At 50.0% G+C, this 17,201-nt stretch overlaps 1 protein-coding gene across 6 annotated transcripts in view; it reads left to right on the top strand.

The window, feature by feature from the left end:
• LOC141124023 (zinc phosphodiesterase ELAC protein 2-like) overlaps positions 1-17,201 on the top strand; it is a 172,884-nt gene that overhangs the window by 22,998 nt on the left and 132,685 nt on the right. For 3 of the 6 annotated variants that reach the window (XR_012240755.1, XM_073612094.1, XM_073612096.1), the window contains exon 2: positions 5,977-6,251. Coding sequence is in view for 5 of the 6 variants with exons in the window: in XM_073612094.1 (XP_073468195.1) it covers positions 6,190-6,251 (62 nt within the window). In the remaining variant the exon portion in view is untranslated. Of the gene's footprint in view, positions 1-2,888; positions 2,998-5,976; positions 6,252-17,201 lie in introns of those variants that run through there. The other 3 variants (XM_073612095.1, XM_073612098.1, XM_073612097.1) reach the window with 3 other exon arrangements.

Below are 17,201 nucleotides of genomic sequence, written 5' to 3'. Positions count from 1 at the left end.
TCAAGGGTATTACCATTGGAGAGAGTGGAAGTATGTGTCCATTGGGTTAGGTCAAAAGATGAGGTTAAGTCGAGAAGTTTAGCTGTAGTTGAGCTGTTAACATAGACAGGAATGTTGAAGTCACCAAGAATGATCGTGGATATTTCAGAGGAGAGAAAGTAGGGTAGCCAGGCAGCAAAGTCATCAAGAAAGCGCGATACCGGTCCAGGAGGCCGATATATTGCTGCAATTCTCAGAGAAATGGGAGAAAACAGACGAATACAATACATCTCGAAAGAAGAGAGGGATAGAGAGGGAGGGATAGGAAGGACTTGGAAGGTGCTTTGTGGGGATAGAATAAATCCAACTCCCCACCTCCTTTCTGTCTGTTGGGTCTGGAGGAGTGAGTCCAATGGAGGCCACCATGGGAGAGGGCAGCAGGAGAAGCTGAGTCAAAATTTTGAAGCCAGGTTTCCGTTATGGCGAGTATGTTAAGGCCATGAGAGATGAGGAGGTCATGTACAGATGTAAGCTTGTTACACATAGAGCGGGCGTTCCAAGGGGGACATGAGATAGGTGGGCTGCTTTGAGGAAGCAGGGGGATAGAAATTAAACTGAGTGGATTGCGGTGGTTGCCAGAGGGGGAGGGGTATTGGAGATGTGGCTTGCAGTTGGAAAATGGTGGACCAGGATTAGGAGAAATGTCACCTGAGACTAGGAGAAAGAGGAGGGCAAGGAAGGCAAGATGGGAGTGGGATGTGCATAAGCGCACGTGTCTAGTGGGCCTGGTGTTTATGCCAGCATGTGGGTACAGCAAATGCAGGAGATGATGGGTGCAGTAGTAGGGAGAGGGTAGGAGTGAGGGTGATATGTGCATGCTGCAGGGTAGAGAGGAGGGGTAGAGTAAGGATAATTTGAGGATAGAAGACACCGATGTGAGAATGAAGAGAATGAGGAGCATGTTAGTGGACAGAGTGGGAATCTGACTTGATATAAAATAAATGTCAGATGCTGGTTTGCTTGCCGTCTTGCAGAGTGGAGCAAAGTTCTTGTTGTATCTTCATCCAGCTTTAGGTAAACTGCGGCGGAGAAACTGCGCATCACTCATGACAGAGCCATTCAGGAAAGAGCCATGGTGTCTGCCCCACCCCATAGACTGCTTTAAATTTACAGGGAGACTGAGCAGGAATGCGTTTCTCTATTGGTCATTATTGGGTCTGATTTGAGACACCTGAATATGGGAGAGGAGATGGCCAATACCAGACCAGACACAGGCTAGGGTCATAAATCTTATTACCTCTCTTCATCACTCAAGCCAAATGGGGTTGGGAATCAATCACCAGTAATGTTGCTAATGCAGTGTGGTTTTTATATAGCTAGCATGAAATATAGAAGTTTAAAAATATGGAAGCTGAAGACATTTACCAAAAATGATACAGCAATGTCAGATAGTTCAGCAGAGTTCTTGTACTAGGTATGAAATCTGGCACAGAGCGGCCGCACTTCATATATGGTGGGCAGTCCTCAAGCGGTTAAATAGTCAGTTTGGACCAGCTTGCTATTTACTTACCTCTTCACCACCTGCTTTACCCACAAACCAGCACACCACAACGGCACGCATTGCACATAGTTGAGGGGCAGTTGCAAAATGACCCCATTAACTTAAAAGCGACAGGGGGTATAATTCCTGCAAAGCAACATGGCAGTGACATGTGTATACCCCTGGCCACTGCCCCTGCAGCCAAAGGGGGTAGCAATGGGGGGGGGATGTTTTACAGCACCCCATCCACTAGTGTAAATGAGCCCTAACAGACGCAGTGTGCTGTACTGTATATCACAGAAGTAAGTACACCCCTCAGTGACATTTGTGTAAATCTTTTCTTCTCTCTTTTCATGTGACAACACTGAAGAAATGACGTCTACAATGTAAAGTAGTGAGTGTACAGCTTGTATAACAGTGTAAATTTACTGTCCCCTCAAAATAACTCAACACACAGCCATTAATGTCTAAACCGCTGGCAACAAAAGTCAGTACACCCCTAAGTGAAAATGTCCAAATTGGGCCCAAAGTGTCAATATTTTGTGTGGCCACCATTATTTTCCAGCACTGCCTTAACCCTCTTGGGCAAGGAGGTCACCAGAGCTTCCCAGGTTGTCACTGGAGTCCTCTTCCACTCCTCCATGATGACATCACAGAGCTGGTGGATGTTAGAGACCTTGCGCTCCTCCACCTTCTGTTTGAGGATGTCCCACAGATGATCAATAGGGTTTAGGTCTGGAGACATGCTTGGCCAGTCCATCACCTTTACCCTCAGCTTCTTTAGCAAGGCAGTGGTGGTCTTGGAGGTGTGTTTGGGGTGGTTATCATGTTGGAATACTGCCCTGCGGTCCAGTCTCTGAAGGGAGGGGATCATGCTCTGCTTCAGTATCACAGTACATGTTGGCATTCATGGTTCCCTCAATGATCTGTAGCCCCCCAGTGCCGGCAGCACTCATGCAGCCCCAGACCATGACACTCCCACCACCATGCTTGACTGTAGACAAGACACACTTGTCTTTGTCCTCCTCACCTGGTTGCCCCCACACACGCTTGTCACCATCTGAACCAAATACGTTTATCTTGGTCTCATCAGACCACAGGACATGGTTCCAGTAATCCATCTCCTTAGCAGGGCCGGACTGGCCTACTGGGTGACCAGGATATTTCCCGATAGGCTGGCTGCATTTAGTACCGCTGAGGCCGCTTTTGCCTCGGAGTTTGGCTGGCTGCCTGTGTCAGCTATATGCATAGTGCAGCGGCGGCGGCCGCCGCACTGTGCATTGCAATGCCTGTGTCACTGTGTCTCTGATCCGGCGCCGCCCACCCTCAACTAATGTGTAATATGCCTCTGTGAGGGGAGGAGCAGGAGAACACCGTGCTGCTGGATTTTTCCCTTCGTCCCGTGCGGCGCCAGCACCGCCCACTAATCTGCACGAGGAGAATAGAAGTAGCCGTGCAGCTGCAGCAGAAGAATTAAGGTTCTCTCTCTCTCCTCTCTCCTCTCTCCTCTCTCCTCTCTTCTCTCTTCTCTCTCTCTCTCTCTCTCTCTCTCCCTCTTCTCTCTCTCCCTCTTCTCTCTCTCTCTCCCTCTCTCCTCTCTTCTCTCTCCTCTCTCCTCTCTCCTCTCTCCTCTCTCCTCTCTCCTCTCTTCTCTCTCTCCCTCTTCTCTCTCTCTCTCTCTCTCTCTCTCTCTCCTCTCTTCTCTCTTCTCTCTCTCTCTCTCTCTCTCTCTCTCTCTCTCTCTCTCTCTCTCTCTCTCTCTCTCTCTCTCTCTCTCTCTCTCTCTCTCTCTCTCTCTCTCTCTCTCTCTCTCTCTCTCTCTCTCTCCCTCCCTCCCTCTTCTCTCTCCTATCTCTCCTCACTCCTCTCTCTCCTCTCTCCTCTCTCTCCTCTCCCCTCTCCCCTCTCCTCTCTCTCCTCTCTCTCCTCTCTCTCCTCCAGTAAGAACTATTTTTACTCTGACTACAATTTTTTTTTTTTTTTTAAGTAATCATGAAATGAAACAAATAATTATGATGGTCAGAAAAGAAATGTAGACGTTGCTGTGGTCAAGACTATATAGTTTACAGCACAGCTGCTTACAATGTGCGGTGGTCAGGAGTATTTAGGAGAGCACAATCATCAGAATTTGATGATCTAAGCCTGTATTCAAGAGATTCCCCTTTCTGTTCTGGGACAACCTTTTATGAGACAGTAACTAAAGGAAAATCTGCAGCAGGTGTGTCCAAAGCAGGCAATGAGGTCCATAATATTGTTACATGCAGGCAAGGGATATTCATTTTTATCTTTTATCATCAAGAACTGTTGTACCCATCGATTACAGCCACTGTACCCAATAAACGCAGCCACTGTGCCCATAAATTCCCGCCACTGTGCCCATCAAACACAGCCACTGTACCCATAAATTGCCACCACTGTACCCAATAAACGCAGCCACTGTGCCCATAAATTCCCGCCACTGTGCCCATCAAACACAGCCACTGTGCCATCAAACGCAGCCACTGTACCCGTCAATTGCAGCCACTGTGCCCATTAAACACAGCCACTGTGCCATCAAACACAGCCACTGTGCCCATCAAACGCAGCCACTGTACCCATAAATTGCCACCACTGTGCCCATTAAACGCAGCCACTGTACCCATAAATTGCCACCACTGTACCCATCAATTGCAGCCACTGTGCCCATTAAACACAGCCACTATGCCATCAAACGCAGCCACTATGCCATCAAACGCAGCCACTATGCCATCAAACGCAGCCACTGTAACCATAAATTGCCGCCAGTTTGCCCCATCAATTGCCGCCAGTTTGCCCATCAAATCCTGCCAGTGTCCCCCCCCCGCTCGGCACTTACCTGTCTCAGGTCAGCGCGTTGCTCCGCGCACCCTGCGATAGGCATCCAATCACAGCGCCTGTCGCTTCAGCCAATCAGGTGACAGGTAACCAGACCCAGTGCACCTGATTGGCTGAGAGGCGGGTCAGTGTTAGGGAAGTGATTTATTTGATTTCTTAACACACCACTGTGTAAGCAGCGAACACACAGCAGTGTATATTTATATATAAAGCCCTATGTGCTTTTATATGTGTCTTATCTATATATAATGCACTCTTTAAATGTGCTTTAAAATGCATGGTTTTCCATTTTATGAACAAGAAAATAGTGACGTTATGCTGTTGGGCTGGTATAATAATGCTATGGGGCTGATATGACATTTTTTCCAGGGCTGGTTTTCATACTCAGTCCGGCCCTGGTCCTTAGTCTGCTTGTCTTCAGCAAACTGTTTGTGGTCTTTCTTGTACATCATCTTTAGAAGAGGCTTCCTTCTGGGATGACAGCCATGCAGACCAATTTGATGCAGTGTGCGGCGTATGGTCTGAGGACTGACAGGCTGACCCCCCACCCCTACAACCTCTGCAGCAATGCTGGCAGCACTCATACGTCTATTTCCCAAAGACAACCTCTGGATATGACGCTAAGCACGTGACCTCAACTTCTTTGGTGGACCATGGCGAGGCCTGTTCTGAGTGGAACCTGTCCTGTTATACCGCTGTATGGTCTTGGCCACCGTGCTGCAGCTCAGTTTCAGGGTCTTGGCAATCTTCTTATAGCCTAGATCATCTTTATGTAGAGCAACAATTCTTTTTTTCAGATCCTCAGAGAGTTCTTTGCCATGAGGTGCCATGTTGTACTTCCAGTGACCAGTATGAGAGAGTGAGAGCGATAACACCAAATTTAACACAACTGCTCCCCATTCACACCTGAGACCTTGTAACACTAACGAGTCACATGACACCAGGGAGGGAAAATGGCAAATTGGTCCCAATTTGGACATTTTCACTTTTGGGTGTACTGACTTTTGTTGCCAGCGGTTTAGACATTAATGGCTGTGTGTTGAGTTATTTTGAGGGGACAGCAAATTTACACTGTTATACAAGCTGTACACTCACTACTTTACATTGTAGACAAGTGTCATTTCTTCAGTGTTGTCACATGAAAAGATAGAAGAAAAGATTTACACAAATGTCACTGAGGGGTGTACTTACTTTTGTCAGATACTGTACATTGGTCTCTCACCACACATCACTCCGCTGGGATTCTCAGTGTTTAATGACTCTGCAAATCCCTATGGTGGGAATGTGATTCCTGTGGCTGGGAGTGAGAGCTGTGAGTGCTGAGCCCATACATTGCACTGACAGGCTGCAGTGATCACAGCTGATTGGTTACTATGGGCTCCTCTGCCTCATAACTAATCTGTACAATCATTAAATCAATCTGTGGCATATCTGAGAGCGGAATGTATAGAGCTACGATTATAAAGTAAATGTAAAACCCGAACACTAAATATCATTAAAAAAACATCACCATTTTTATTTTCTATAATGTCCTGTTTTATTTATTTTTTTCATCTGTTTTTGCTATAAATGCTGCTGATCTCCTGCGTCTCTTTTTCATGCAGTTTGTCTCCCCGTGTACTTTGGTCTCAGCTGAACATCATTTCTCCAGACATCGGGAAGCCAATCCTGAGCAATGTGTGTGAAGGGATCCCCTCCAGACCCCCTTATACTGTACCTTGGTGGTCTCACAGGGGCTCAGCTCCCGGGGAAGGTGTTCTAATGTCTCAATCTGTCTCAGTTTCTTCCGCAATCTCCTGAGTTCTGTGCAATTCATCATGACACTGCGAGAGCAATACAAACCTAATGAGGAAAGAAAAGGAAAGCGGGCGCAAGGGAGGTAAGAACATTCCAATGTCCCCACTATAGTCTATGACTGAGCCCAGGAGCTGACACTCCAATGTCCCCACTATAGTCTATGACTGAGCTCAGGAGCTGACACTCTAATGTCCCCACTATAGTCTATGACTGAGCCCAGGAGCTGACACTCCAATGTCCCCACTATAGTCTATGACTGAGCCCAGGAGCTGACACTCTAATGTCCCCACTATAGTCTATGACTGAGCCCAGGAGCTGACACTCTAATGTCCCCACTATAGTCTATGGCTGAGCCCAGGAGCTGACACTCTAATGTCCCCACTATAGTCTATGACTGAGCCCAGGAGCTGACACTCTAATGTCCCCACTATAGTCTATGACTGAGCCCAGGAGCTGACACTCTAATGTCCCCACTATAGTCTATGACTGGGCCCAGAAGCTGACACTCCAATGGCCCCACTATAGTCTATGACTGGGCCCAGGAGCTGACACTCTAATGTCCCCACTATAGTCTATGGCTGATCCCAGGAGCTGACACTCTAATGTCCCCACTATAGTCTATGACTGAGCCCAGCAGCTGACACTCTAATGTCCCCACTATAGTCTATGGCTGAGCCCAGGAGCTGACACTCTAATGTCCCCACTATAGTCTATGACTGAGCCCAGGAGCTGACACTCCAATGTCCCTTCTATAGTCTATGGCTGAGCCCAGGAGCTGACACTCTAATGTCCCCACTATAGTCTATGACTGAGCCCAGGAGCTGACACTCTAATGTCCCCACTATAGTCTATGACTGAGCCCAGGAGCTGACACTCTAATGTCCCCACTATAGTCTATGACTGGGCCCAGGAGCTGACACTCCAATGTCCCCACTATAGTCTATGACTGAGCCCGGGAGCTGACACTCTAATGTCCCCACTATAGTCTATGACTGGGCCCAGGAGCTGACACTCTAATGTCCCCACTATAGTCTATGACTGGGCCCAGGAGCTGACACTCCAATGTCCCCACTATAGTCTATGACTGAGCCCAGGAGCTGACACTCTAATGTCCCCACTATAGTCTATAACTGAGCCCAGGAGCTGACTCTCCAATGTCCCCACTATAGTCTATGGCTAAGCCCAGGAGGTGACACTCTAATGTCCCCAGTACAGTCTATGACTGAGCCCAGGAGCTGACACTCTAATGTCCCCACTATAGTCTATGACTGAGCCCAGGAGCTGACACTCTAACGTCCCCACTATAGTCTATGACTGAGCCCAGGAGCTGACACTCTTATGTCCCCACTATAGTCTATGACTGGGCCCAGGAGCTGACACTCTAATGTCCCCACTATAGTCTATGGCTGAGCCCAGGAGCTGACACTCTTATGTCCCCACTATAGTCTATGACTGGGCCCAGGAGCTGACACTCTAATGTCCCCACTATAGTCTATAACTGAGCCCAGGAGCTGACTCTCCAATGTCCCCACTATAGTCTATGGCTAAGCCCAGGAGGTGACACTCTAATGTCCCCAGTACAGTCTATGGCTGAGCCCAGGAGCTGACACTCTAATGTCCCCACTATAGGCTATAACTGAGCCCAGGAGCTGACACTCTAATGTCCCCACTATAGTCTATGGCTGAGCCCAGGAGCTGACACTCTAATGTCCCCACTATAGTCTATGGCTAAGCCCAGGAGCTGACACTCTAATGTCCCCAGTACAGTCTATGGCTGAGCCCAGGAGCTGACACTCTAATGTCCCCACTATAGTCTATGACTGAGCCCAGGAGCTGACACTCTAATGTCCCCACTATAGGCTATAACTGAGCCCAGGAGCTGACACTCCAATGTCCCCACTAAAGTCTATGGCTGAGCCCAGGAACTGACACTCTAATGTCCTCACTATAGTCTATGACTGAGCCCAGGAACTGACACTCTAATGTCCCCACTATAGTCTATGGCTGAGCCCAGGAACTGACACTCCAATGTCCCCACTATAGTCTATGACTGAGCCCAGGAACTGACACTCTAATGTCCCCACTATAGTCTATGGCTGAGCCCAGGAGCTGACACTCTAATGTCCCCACTATAGTCTATGACTGAGCCCAGGAGCTGACACTCCAATGTCCCCACTATAGTCTATGGCTGGGCCCAGGAGCTTACACTCTAATGTCCCCACTATATGACTGAGCCCAGGAGCTGACACTCCAATGTCCCCACTATAGTCTATGGCTGAGCCCAGGAGCTGACACTCTAATGTCCCCACTATAGTCTATGACTGAGCCCAGGAGCTGACACTCCAATGTCCCCACTATAGTCTATGACTGAGCCCAGGAGCTGACACTCTAATGTCCCCACTATAGTCTATGGCTGAGCCCAGGAGCTGACACTCTTATGTCCCCACTGTAGTTTATGACTGGGCCCAGGAGCTGACACTCTAATGTCCCCATTATAGTCTATGACTGGGCCCAGAAGCTGACACTCTAGTCTATGACTGGGCCCAGGAGCTGACACTCTAATGTCCCCACTATAGTCTATGGCTGAGCCCAGGAGCTGACGCTCTAATGTCCCCACTATAGTGTATGACTGAGCCCAGGAGCTGACACTCCAATGTCCCCACTATAGTCTATGACTGGGCCCAGGAGCTGACACTCTAATGTCCCCACTATAGTCTATGGCTGAGCCCAGGAGCTGACACTCCAATTTCCCCACTATAGTCTATGACTGAGCCCAGGAGCTGACACTCTAATGTCCCCACTATAGTCTATGGCTGAGCCCAGGAGCTGACACTCCAATTTCCCCACTATAGTCTATGACTGAGCCCAGGAGCTGACACTTCAATGTCCCCAGTACAGTCTATGGCTGAGCCCAGGAGCTGACACTCTAATGTCCCCACTATAGTCTATGGCTGAGCCCAGGAGCTGACACTCCAATTTCCCCACTATAGTCTATGGCTGAGCCCAGGAGCTGACACACCAATGTCCCCACTATAGTCTATGACTGAGCCCAGGAGCTGACACTCTAATGTCCCCAGTATAGTCTATGACTGAGCCCCAGAGCTGACACTCCAATGTCCCCAGTACAGTCCATGACTGAGCCCAGGAGCTGACACTCCAATGTCCCCACTATAGTCTATGGCTGAGCTCAGGAGCTGACACTCTAATGTCCCCACTATAGTGTATGGCTGAGCCCAGGAGCTGACACTCTAATGTCCCCTCTATAGTCTATGGCTGAGCCCAGGAGCTGACACTCTAATGTCCCCTCTATAGTCTATGGCTGAGCCCAGGAGCTGACACTCCAATGTCCCCATTATAGTCTATGACTGAGCCCAGGAGCTGACACTCTAATGTCCCCACTATAGGCTATAACTGAGCCCAGGAGCTGACACTCTAATGTCCCCACTATAGTCTTTGGCTGAGCCCAGGAACTGACACTCTAATGTCCCCACTATAGTCTATGACTGAGCCCAGGAGCTGACACTCCAATGTCCCCACTATAGTCTATGACTGAACCCAGGAGCTGACACTCTAATGTCCCCACTATAGTCTATGATTGAGCCCAAGAGCTGACACTCTAATGTCCCCACTATAGTCTATGACTGAGCCCAGGAGCTGACACTCTAATGTCCCCACTATAGGCTATAACTGAGCCCAGGAGCTGACACTCTAATGTCCCCACTATAGTCTTTGGCTGAGCCCAGGGACTGACACTCTAATGTCCCCACTATAGTCTATGACTGAGCCCAGGAGCTGACACTCTAATGTCCTCACTATAGTCTATGGCTGAGCCCAGGAGCTGACACTCTAATGTCCCCACTATAGTCTATGACTGGGCCCAGGAGCTGACACTCTAATGTCCCCTCTATAGTCTATGGCTGAGCCCAGGAGCTGACACTCTAATGTCCCCACTATAGTCTATGACTGAGCCCGGGAGCTGACACTCCAATGTCCCCTCTATAGTCTATGGCTGAGCCCAGGAGCTGACACTCTAATGTCCCCACTATAGTCTATGACTGGGCCCAGGAGCTGACACTCCAATGTCCCCACTATAGTCTATGACTGAGCCTGGGAGCTGACACTCCAATGTCCCCTCTATAGTCTATGGCTGAGCCCAGGAGCTGACACTCTAATGTCCCCACTATAGTCTATGACTGGGCCCAGGAGCTGACACTCTAGACTATGACTGGGCCCAGGAGCTGACACTCTAGTCTATGACTGGGCCCAGGAGCTGACACTCCAATGTCCCCAGTACAGTCTATGGCTGAGCCCAGGAGCTGACACTCTAGTCTATGACTGGGCCCAGGAGCTGACACTCCAATGTCCCCTCTATAGTCTATGGCTGAGCCCAGGAGCTGACACTCTAATGTCCCCACTATAGTCTATGACTGGGCCCAGGAGCTGACACTCTAATGTCCCCACTATAGTCTATGACTGGGCCCAGGAGCTGACACTCTAGACTATGACTGGGCCCAGGAGCTGACACTCTAGTCTATGACTGGGCCCAGGAGCTGACACTCCAATGTCCCCACTATAGTCTATGACTGGGCCCAGGAGCTGACACTCTTATGTCCCCACTATAGTCTATGACTGGGCCCAGGAGCTGACACTCTTATGTCCCCACTATAGTCTATGACTGAGCCCAGGAGCTGACACTCCAATGTCCTCACTATAGTCTATGACTGGGCCCAGGAGCTGACACTCCAATGTCCCCACTGTAGTCTATGGCTGAGCCCAGGAGCTGACACTCCAATGTCCCCACTATAGTCTATGACTGGGCCCAGGAGCTGACACTCCAATGTCCCCACTATAGTCTATGACTGGGCCCAGGAGCTGACACTCCAATGTCCCCACTATAGTCTATGACTGAGCCCAGGAGCTGACACTCCAATGTCCCCACTATAGTCTATGACTGAGCCCAGGAGCTGACACTCTAATGTCCCCACTATAGTCTATGGCTGAGCCCAGGAGCTGACACTCTAATGTCCCCACTATAGTCTATGGCTGAGCCCAGGAGCTGACACTCCAATGTCCCCACTATAGTCTATAACTGAGCCCAGGAGCTGACACTCTAATGTCCCCACTATAGTCTATGACTGAGCCCAGGAGCTGACACTCTAATGTCCCCACTATAGTCTATGGCTGAGCCCAGGAGCTGACACTCCAATGTCCCCACTATAGTCTATAACTGAGCCCAGGAGCTGACACTCTAATGTCCCCACTATAGTCAATGACTGAGCCCAGGAGCTGACACTCCAATGTCCCCATTATAGTCTATGGCTGAGCCCAGGAGCTGACACTCCAATGTCCCCTCTATAGTCTATGGCTGAGCCCAGGAGCTGACACTCCAATGTCCCCACTATAGTCTATGACTGAGCCCAGGAGCTGACTCTCTAATGTCCCCACTATAGTCTATGGCTGAGCCCAGGAGCTGACACTCTAATGTCCCCACTATAGTCTATGACTGGGCCCAGGAGCTGACACTCCAATGTCCCCACTATAGTCTATGACTGGGCCCAGGAGCTGACACTCCAATGTCCCCACTATAGTCTATGACTGGGCCCAGGAGCTGACACTCTAATGTCCCCACTATAGTCTATGACTGAGCCCAGGAGCTGACACTCTAATGTTACCACTATAGTATATGACTGAGCCCAGGAGCTGACACTCTAATGTCCCCACTGCAGTCTATGAGCCCAGGAGCTGACACTCCAATGTCCCCACTATAGTCTATGACTGGGCCCAGGAGCTGACACTTCCCCACTATAGTCTATGACTGAGCCCAGGAGCTGACACTCTAATGTCCCCACTATAGTCTATGACTGGGCCCAGGAGCTGACACTTCCCCACTATAGTCTATGACTGAGCCCAGGAGCTGACACTCTAATGTCCTCACTATTGTCTATGGCTGAGCCCAGGAGCTGACACTCCAATTTCCCCACTATAGTCTATGACTGAGCCCAGGAGCTGACACTCCAATGTCCCCACTATAGTCTATGACTGAGCCCAGGAGCTGACACTCCAATGTCCCCACTATAGTGTATGACTGAGCCCAGGAGCTGACACTCCAATGTCCCCACTATAGTCTATGGCTGAGCCCAGGAGCTGACACTCTAATGTCCCCAGTACAGTCTATGGCTGAGCCCAGGAGCTGACACTCTAATGTCCCCACTATAGTCTATGGCTGAGCCCAGGAGCTGACACTCTAATGTCCCCACTATAGTCTATGGCTGAGCCCAGGAGCTGACACTCCAATGTCCCCAGTACAGTCTATGACTGGACCCAGCAGCTGACACTCTAGTATCCCCACTATAGTCTATGGCTGAGCCCAGGAGCTGACACTCCAATTTCCCCACTATAGTCTATGACTGAGCCCAGGAGCTGACACTCCAATGTCCCCAGTACAGTCTATGACTGGACCCAGCAGCTGACACTCTAATATCCCCACTATAGTCTACGGCTGAGCCCAGGAGCTGACACTCTAATGTCCCCAGTACAGTCTATGGCTGAGCCCAGGAGCTGACACTCTAATGTCCCCAGTGCAGTCCATGACTGAGCCCAGGAGCTGACACTCTAATGTCCCCTCTATAGTCTATGGCTGAGCCCAGGAGCTGACACTCCAATGTCCCCACTATAGTCTATGACTGAGCCCAGGAGCTGACACTCCAATGGTCCCACTATAGTCTATGACTGGGCTCAGGAGCTGACACTCTAATGTCCCCACTATAGTCTATGACTGAGCCCGGGAGCTGACACTCTAATGTCCCCACTATAGTCTATGGCTGAGCCCAGGAGCTGACACTCCAATGTCCCCACTATAGTTTATGGCTGAGCCCAGGAGCTGACACTCTAATGTCACCAATATAGTTTATGACTGAGCCCAGGAGCTGACACTCCAATGTCCCCACTATAGTCTATGACTGAGCCCAGGAGCTGACACTCTAATGTCCCCACTATAGTCTATGACTGAGCCCAGGAGCTGACACTCTAATGTCCCCACTATAGTCTATGACTGAGCCCAGGAGCTGACACTCTAATGTCCCCACTATAGTCTATGACTGGGCCCAGGAGCTGACACTCTAATGTCCCCACTATAGTCTATGACTGAGCCCAGGAGCTGACACTCTAATGTCCCCACTATAGTCTATGGCTGAGCCCAGGAGCTGACACTCCAATTTCCCCACTATAGTCTATGGCTGAGCCCAGGAGCTGACACTCTAATGTCCTCACTATAGTCTATGACTGGGCCCAGGAGCTGACACTCTAATGTCACCAATATAGTTTATGACTGAGCCCAGGAGCTGACACTCCAATGTCCCCACTATAGTCTATGACTGAGCCCAGGAGCTGACACTCTAATGTCCCCACTATAGTCTATGGCTGAGCCCAGGAGCTGACACTCTAATGTCCCCACTATAGGCTATGACTGAGCCCAGGAGCTGACACTCTAATGTCCCCACTATAGTCTATGACTGAGCCCAGGAGCTGACACTCTAATGTCCCCACTATAGTCTATGACTGAGCCCAGGAGCTGACACTCTAATGTCCCCACTATAGTCTATGACTGAGCTCAGGAGCTGACACTCTAATGTCCCCTCTATAGTCTATGACTGGGCCCAGGAGCTGACATTCTAATGTCCCCTCTATAGTCTATGACTGGGCCCAGGAGCTGACACTCCAATTTCCCCACTATAGTCTATGACTGGGCCCAGGAGCTGACACTATAGTCTATGACTGGGCCCAGGAGCTGACACTATAGTCTATGACTGAGCCCAGGAGCTGACATTCTAATGTCCCCACTATAGTCTATGACTGGGCCCAGGAGATGACACTCTAATGTCCCCACTATAGTCTATGACTGGGCCCAGGAGCTGACACTCCAATGTCCCCACTATAGTCTATGACTGAGCCCAGGAGCTGACACTCTAATGTCCCCACTATAGTCTATGGCTGAGCCCAGGAGCTGACACTCTAATGTCCCCACTATATTATATGACTGGGCCCAGGAGCTGACACTCTAATGTCCCCACTATATTATATGACTGAGCCCAGGAGCTGACACTCCAATGTCCCCACTATAGTCTATGACTGGGCCCAGGAGCTGACACTCTAATGTCCCCACTATATTATATGACTGAGCCCAGGAGCTGACACTCCAATGTCCCCACTATAGTCTATGACTGGGCCCAGGAGCTGACACTCTAATATCCCCACTATAGTCTATGACTGAGCCCAGGAGCTGACACTCTAATGTCCCCACTATAGTCTATGACTGGGCCCAGGAGCTGACACTCTAATATCCCCACTATAGTCTATGACTGAGCCCAGGAGCTGACACTCTAATATCCCCATTATAGTCTATGACTTGGCCTAGGAGCTGACACTCTAATGTCCCCATTATAGTCTATGGCTGAGCCCAGGAGCTGACACTCTAATGTCCCCACTGCAGTCTATGGCTGAGCCCAGGAGCTGACACTCTAATTTCCCCACTATAGTCTATGACTGAGCCCAGGAGCTGACACTCCAATGTCCCCATTATTGTCTATGACTGGACCCAGGAGCTGACACTCTAATGTCCCCACTATAGTCTATGACTGAGCCCAGGAGCTGACACTCTAATGTCTCCACTATAGTCTATGACTGAGCCCAGGAGCTGACACTCTAATGTCCCCAGTACAGTCTATGGCTGAGCCCAGGAGCTGACACTCTAATGTTACCACTATAGTCTATGGCTGAGCCCAGGAGCTGACACTCTAATGTCCCCACTATAGTCTATGATTGAGCCCAGGAGCTGACACTCCAATGGCCCCACTATAGTCTATGACTGGGCCCAGGAGCTGACACTCTAATGTCCTCACTATTGTCTATGGCTGAGCCCAGGAGCTGACACTCCAATGTCCCCAGTATAGTCTATGACTGGGCCCAGGAGGTGACACTCCAATGTCCCCACTATAGTTTATGACTGAGCCAAGGAGCTGACACTCTAATGTCCCCATTATAGTCTATGACTGGGCCCAGGAGCTGACACTCTAATGTCCTCACTATTGTCTATGGCTGAGCCCAGGAGCTGACACTCCAATGTCCCCAGTATAGTCTATGACTGGGCCCAGGAGCTGACACTCTAATGTCCCCACTATAGTCTATGGCTGAGCCAAGGAGCTGACACTCTAATGTCCCCATTATAGTCTATGACTGGGCCCAGGAGCTGACACTCTAATGTCCCCAGTACAGTCTATGGCTGAGCCTAGGAGCTGACACTCCAATGTCCCCACTATAGTCTATGGCTGAGCTCAGGAGCTGACACTCTAATGTCCCCACTATAGTCTATGGCTGAGCTCAGGAGCTGACACTCTAATGTCCCCACTATAGTTTATGGCTGAGCTCAGGAGCTGACACTCTAATGTCCCCACTATAGTCTATGGCTGAGCTCAGGAGCTGACACTCTAATGTCCCCACTATAGTCTTTGACTGGGCCCAGGAGCTGACACTTCCCCACTATAGTCTATGACTGAGCCCAGGAGCTGACACTCTAATGTCCCCACTATAGTCTATGGCTGAGCCCAGGAGCTGACACTCTAATGTCCCCACTATAGTCTATGGCTGAGCCCAGGAGCTGACACTCTAATGTCCCCAGTACAGTCTATGGCTGAGCCCAGGAGCTGACACTCTAATGTCCCCAGTACAGTCTATGGCTGAGCCCAGGAGCTGACACTCCAATGTCCCCACTATAGTCTATGGCTGAGCTCAGGAGCTGACACTCCAATGTCCCCAGTACAGTCTATGACTGGACCCAGCAGCTGACACTCTAGTATCCCCACTATAGTCTATGACTGAGCCCAGGAGCTGACACTCTAATGTCCCCACTATAGTCTATGGCTGAGCCCAGGAGCTGACACTCTAATGTCCCCAGTACAGTCTATGGCTGAGCCCAGGAGCTGACACTCTAATGTCCCCAGTACAGTCTATGGCTGAGCCCAGGAGCTGACACTCCAATGTCCCCACTATAGTCTATGGCTGAGCTCAGGAGCTGACACTCCAATGTCCCCAGTACAGTCTATGACTGGACCCAGCAGCTGACACTCTAGTATCCCCACTATAGTCTATGGCTGAGCCCAGGAGCTGACACTCCAATTTCCCCACTATAGTCTATGACTGAGCCCAGGAGCTGACACTCTAATGTCCCCACTATAGTCTATGGCTGAGCCCAGGAGCTGACACTCTAATGTCCCCACTATAGTCTATGGCTGAGCCCAGGAGCTGACACTCCAATTTCCCCAGTACAGTCTATGACTGGACCCAGCAGCTGACACTCTAATATCCCCACTATAGTCTACGGCTGAGCCCAGGAGCTGACACTCCAATGTCCCCACTATAGTCTATGACTGAGCCCAGGAGCTGACACTCTAATGTCCCCAGTACAGTCTATGGCTGAGCCCAGGAGCTGACACTCTAATGTCCCCACTATAGTCTATGGCTGAGCTCAGGAGCTGACACTCTAATGTCCCCACTATAGTCTATGGCTTAGCCCAGGAGCTGACACTCCAATTTCCCCACTATAGTCTATGACTGAGCCCAGGAGCTGACACTCCAATGTCCCCAGTACAGTCTATGACTGGACCCAGCAGCTGACACTCCAATGTCCCCACTATAGTCTATGACTGAGCCCAGGAGCTGACTCTCTAATGTCCCCACTATAGTCTATGACTGGGCCCAGGAGCTGACACTCCAATGTCCCCACTATAGTCTATGACTGAGCCCAGGAGCTGGCACTCCAATGTCCCCACTATAGTCTATGACTGGGCCCAGGAGCTGACACTCTGTTGTCCCCACTATAGTCTATGACTGAGCCCAGGAGCTGACACTCTAATGTCCCCACTGCAGTCTGTGAGCCCAGGAGCTGACACTCCAATGTCCCCACTATAGTCTATGACTGAGCCCAGGAGCTGACACTCTAATGTCCCCACTATAGTCTATGACTGAGCCCAGGAGCTGA

This window comes from Aquarana catesbeiana, unplaced genomic scaffold (assembly GCF_042186555.1).
Source record: "Aquarana catesbeiana isolate 2022-GZ unplaced genomic scaffold, ASM4218655v1 unanchor94, whole genome shotgun sequence".
Taxonomy (NCBI): Eukaryota; Metazoa; Chordata; class Amphibia; order Anura; family Ranidae; genus Aquarana; species Aquarana catesbeiana.
Note: the sequence above shows the minus strand (reverse complement) of the source record. Positions and strands in the feature narration are given on the sequence as shown.